A 4,968-nucleotide genomic window follows, 5' to 3' on the forward strand; every position below is an offset into this window, starting at 1 on the left:
TGAAACTCATTTTAATTCTATGGTCAGTCCTAGAAGGCCTGTGCATGCATGCATGCATTCATTCATTCATCACCTACCATTTAACCTGCATCATCCTAGGTTCTGGGTAAATCATGAAGAAGAAACCAGGCTCAGCCCCTGCTGGTGTCCCTGCTGCCCACACCCCCAAGTCCTGCTGTGCCATGTCCACGGTGGCATGCCCAGCAACCCTGCAACTTCTGCTGCCAGGGTGAAGGGAGTGCTTAGCCGGCACCCAGGCAGGCCCCCCTCCACGCTCACTTCTAAAATAAGAAAAAGGCCAGCAGCAAAGTCAACCAGAGTTGTCTATTTTTATTTTATTGGCACACAGCCTGACATGAAATAAATACTAATTTTCCAAATTCTTAACCATTTCATAAATAATATTAAGTTAACAGACATTTTTACAGAATGTTGCATTAAATAAGATAAAAGTATACATCTATTTTGCCTGGAGCAAACTGGAGGAAAATACTTCCATGATTCCTATATCTGAAATATATTTCGAATGTTTTATTTTGATGCTTTCTGCCTAGGGTGAGGTAGTGAAGTAGCAGTATACCTGAAATGATCGATACTTTGCCTCAGAAGTTTAATTACATTGAACATGAAGGCCCTTCCCTTGGTTGACCCTCATTCTTGTGGTAAGAAAACATCTTTCTCTTCCTCCAAAATCCTTTGCTACCAGACGCCAGTTTAGTCTCAACTCTCCATTGGCCACTCGGTGTTTATCACACCGAGAAACACTTGCAGGTAGTCTAGGAATTTTTTTACTCTCCATCGTTCCCCATCACACTTTTTCTGTGGAAAAGAGCAGACAAGAGGTACTGTAGGAACCTGTCAATTTCAGTAAAAATAGGCACAACCGGACACAGATACTGAAGTTTCCACTAAGTGTTTTAACTTACTTTTTGGTGATCTATGTAGTCTTTTATTGAAGACAGGTTTTGGAAGAGTTTTTCCACGGTGTCCCCTTGTACAGTTTGATTCTTCAGTGTGTCTATACCCTGAAAGACTTCTTCAATACACAGCTGGTGCTGAATAAGGAAGGTTTAAAAAACACAAGTAATCACATCAAGTTATAAAAAAAAATTGATCCAAGAAGCTGGACTTTGTTTTGTGGTGCTTACACGTGTTTTCTTCCCCAAAGAGTGTTTACTTGTTCTGTTTCTAGGTGACAGCCAACTCACACTGATATATAATTTCCAAAAGGAGGTGAGGTTTATACAATTACTGAAGAATTGTGCAAATGATCTAAGTACTGAACCAAAAATAAAATATTTAGGAAGTGTAAGGCAACTACATTACAGAGTTTCTTTTGATAGTTCTACCTGGTAATTTTATTCTATTTAGACTAATGAAGTCATCTATTTTACATTTTAGTATGAACAGGACATACTCCAAATGTAGACAGTTCCATTTGTAATGGGTTATTTTTACTCTTTGCCATCTTTTGCGTTTTACCCCAGTGGCAAGTTATTTTTTTGCTCACATATCCTAGCAACCTTGAGCCCCCCTTCTTGCTAGCTGACTCTAGCTGTTATCTGGCCACCCCAAGGACATGAGAATAGTGTTGGGCCAAGTATTTATCAGCTGAAGTTCCTTCTAAATTAGAAGTGTTGGGCCAAGTATTTATCAGCTGAAGTTCCTTCTAAATTAGAAAATATGTATATATGTAGTTTCTCACGCCTGTGTAGTTTTTTTTTTTCTTTTGTTGTTATCTAGTTACCTCAAGGACATAGGAATAGTTCTGTTGCCTTTAAAAAACCTTTTAGTCTGTAAGGCGGGGCGGCTCTCCCATCTTCTGCTTCTGAAAGTGGGAAGACCCGTCCCTGGCCAGGTAAATAAACGCCATAACTTTACTTCTAAATTGCCTCGTGTCCTCTTTACTCGCTAATGCTCCATAACACATTATATGTCATGATCGTTTTGAAATGTGGAAATGACTGTTAATATACAGCATTCATTGTAAATTTCAATGTGTACTGACCGTGATTCTAAAAATATTACCCTGAGTTGCTAACACTTTCAAAACTACATTCAAGTGAGGAAAGCAGCAGGTGGTCAGAGCTGAAAGGGGATGAGGAGGCACCTCTCTCCGGACAACCTCCCCAAAGGTCCTGACCTCCTTGTTTAATGGGTTCTACTTGTTATAAAGTCGTTCCTGATATTTACAAGTACAAACACTCACTTCACACCCATAAAAACAAAATACAGAACATAAAGCAGTTCCAGAGATAACTATTGCTTTATAGCCTAAAATATGCAATCTACTTATTCATGCAATCATACTTGAACTTACATTATTATGTCCAGGAGTAGGAATCATCAGGTTCTGAAAAAGAAAGGAGATACATTCATTTTCAAAGCACTTTAGCATTCATGACTTAATAAAAGCGATCATGAAATAGTTACCAATTATCTATTACTAACACTCATACTTTCCTTATTCATAATAGATCTTTAAACATCAACCACACCAATGGTAACCGATGCCTTTTAAAGACTATAGGACTCAGAAAGAAAATTACCCCGTCGCCTATCAGCAGAGTCCGGTGAGAGGAAAGCAGTGTCAAGGTCTCTGCCACCAGCCTTTTCATGGGACTTTCTACAGCCACGGCACAAATGGAGGCGGCTCCAAGAGCTAGGAGACTCAAATGCAGAAGCATTCTCATGGCTCTGAAATGTTCAGCAGTCGCCAGGGGCACAGAAAGTGCATTGTGCAAGACTGTATCACCAACCAATTTATTCTCTCTCCCTTGAGGAAATGAATAATTTCCACCCATCAGATAGAGGTTGTCTAATAATGACATACTGTGACACCAAATGTTTCCAATGCCCTGTATCTTAAAAATTTTCATTTTTATCTTTTAATAATAAAAATCCCTGTTTTTCCCCTTCAAAAACATTTTCCAGTACAAAAGAAAACCTTTGGGTTTATATATCATTCTCCCACATTTGCATTTCTTAAAATTAGAAGATAGAATTTCCTCTTAAAAGATATACAAAAAGAAGAGAAGTATGATATAAACCACTAAATAGAATTTTATGCTGAAATATATAAATATTGAGAAATTTTTTCAGATCTACTAAATTCTATCACAGTTTTTACTTGATTGATTTTCTTTATTATTTTAAAGTATATTTTATTGATTATGTTATTACAGTTCTCCCAATTTTTCCCCTTTGCCCCCATCCACTTGGTACTCCCCTTCCCTCCAGCAATCCCTCGCCTTAGTCATGTCCATGGGTCGTGCATATAAGTTCTTTGGCTTCTCCATTTCCTTTACTATTCTTAACATCCCCCTGTCTATTTTGTACCTATCAGTTATGCTTCTTAATCCCTGTATCTTTTCCCCCATCCTTCCCCTTCTTCCTCCCCGCTGATAACCCTCCATATGACCTCCATAGCTATGATTCTGTTCCTGTTCTAGTTGTTTGCTTAGTTTGTTTTTGTTTTTATTTTTTAGATTCAGTGTTGACAGTTGTGTTTGTTGTCATTTTATTATTCATAATTTTGACCTTCTTTTTCTTTTTTCTTTTTCAAATAACCAGACACATAAAAGGTCTTTTATTAATCCTCATGAAAAATCTGCATCATCACCACAGATAAAGTCACTGAAGAATCTTTACTCCTTTTTGCCAGCACCAACATTGACCTTTGCAGTCCCCCTGACTTTCTTCATTCTGTTCTTGCATTCCTTTCTCTTTTCTCTTGAGGTCTTCTTCTTCTCATATAGGCCATGTCTTGCAAGTCTATGTTTGTGTTCATTTTTCTTTGCATAATCCAAGGAATCATAAATCATGCCAAAGCCAGTTGTCTTGCCACCACCAAAATGGGTTCTGAATCCAAACACAAAAATGACATCTGACGTAGTCTTATACATTTTGGCTAGTTTTTCCAGAATTTCTGTCTTGGGTACTGCTGCCTTGCCAGAGTAAAGGATATCAATGACCATTTGTTTTTGCTGAAGTAGTCTGTTGGTCATGAACTTCCTGGTCTGGATAGTCACTGTGTCATTCACGATGGCAGCTAATCTTCAAGCAGCAAGGGAGGAAAAAAGATGATCTTCTTTTTCTTAAATAAGTCCCTTTAACATTTCATATAATAATGGCTTGGTGATGACGAACTCCTTTAGCTTTACCTTGTCTGGGAAGCACTTTATCTGCCCTTATATTCTAAATGATAGTTTTTCTGGATAGAGTAACCTTGGTTATAGGTCCTTGCTTTTCGTCACTTTGAATACTTCTTGCCAATCCCTTCTTGCCTGCAAAGTGTCTTTTGAGAGAAATCCACTGACAGTCTTACGGGAACTCCTTTGTAGGTAATCCTCTTCTCTTGCTGCTTTTAACATTCTCTCTTTATCTTGAACCTTTGGCATTTTAATGATGATGTGTCTTGGTGTGGTCCTCTTTGGGTCTAGCTTCTTTGGGACTCTCTGTGCTTCCTGGACTTGTATGTCTATTTCCTTTGCCAAATTAGGAAAATTTTTTAAAATTATTTTTCCAAATAAGTTTCTAATTTCTTGATCTTCCTCTTCTTCTGGTATGCCTATGATTCAGATGTTGGCACTTTTGGAGATGTCCCAGAATCTTCTTATTCTCTCCTAATTTTTTTGAATTCTTGTTTCTTCATTCTTTACTGGTTGAGTGTTTATTTCTTCCTAATGTTCCAATTCATTGATTTGAATCCCGCTTCCTTCCTTTCACTATTGGTTCCATGTAGGCTTTTCTTCATTTCACTTAGTGTGGCTTCACTTCTTCCCTCATGCATTTGCCATACTCAGTCATTTCTCTGAGCATTATTATTATTAGTGTTTTGAGCTCTGCTTCTGATAGGTTGGTTATTTCCTTTTCACTTAGTTTTCTTTTTGGGGTTTTGATCTTCTCCCTCGCCTGGACCATACTTACCTGTCTCCTCAACTTGACATCTTCCTGTGTTTGCCTCTG

The 4,968-nt window shown here is 38.0% G+C and overlaps 1 protein-coding gene and 1 pseudogene across 1 annotated transcript; both read right to left on the reverse strand.

The window, feature by feature from the left end:
* Positions 1-475: 475 nt before the first annotated feature.
* On the reverse strand, positions 476-2,717 carry IL5 (interleukin 5). The gene is made up of 4 exons (XM_090289238.1): positions 2,550-2,717; positions 2,321-2,353; positions 927-1,055; positions 476-819 (listed from the first exon to the last, which is right to left on the reverse strand). The coding sequence occupies exons 1-4, from the start codon at positions 2,691-2,693 to the stop codon at positions 721-723; spliced, it is 405 nt and encodes a 134-aa protein (XP_090145364.1). The 5' UTR covers positions 2,694-2,717; the 3' UTR covers positions 476-720.
* An 873-nt stretch (positions 2,718-3,590) lies between these two features.
* LOC150000549 (small ribosomal subunit protein eS24 pseudogene) lies at positions 3,591-4,037 on the reverse strand (annotated as a pseudogene).
* Positions 4,038-4,968: the final 931 nt, after the last annotated feature.

Source organism: Furipterus horrens, unplaced genomic scaffold, assembly GCF_987537825.1.
Source record: "Furipterus horrens unplaced genomic scaffold, mFurHor1.1.pri manual_scaffold_10, whole genome shotgun sequence".
NCBI classification, from domain to species: domain Eukaryota; kingdom Metazoa; phylum Chordata; class Mammalia; order Chiroptera; family Furipteridae; genus Furipterus; species Furipterus horrens.

What these genes read in the sequence shown, in the direction of transcription:
- IL5 (XM_090289238.1), bottom strand. Translation starts at nt 2,693, where the DNA reads ATGAGAATGCTTCTGCATTTGAGTCTCCTAGCTCTTGGAGCCGCCTCC. An exon ending in CTCTGCTGATAGGCGACGGG is followed by an intron (nt 2,354 to 2,549) that starts GTAATTTTCTTT and finishes TTTCTTTTTCAG; the next exon opens with AACCTGATGATTCCTACTCC. An exon ending in ACTACATAGATCACCAAAAA is followed by an intron (nt 820 to 926) that starts GTAAGTTAAAAC and finishes TCTTTTCCACAG; the next exon opens with AAAAAGTGTGATGGGGAACG.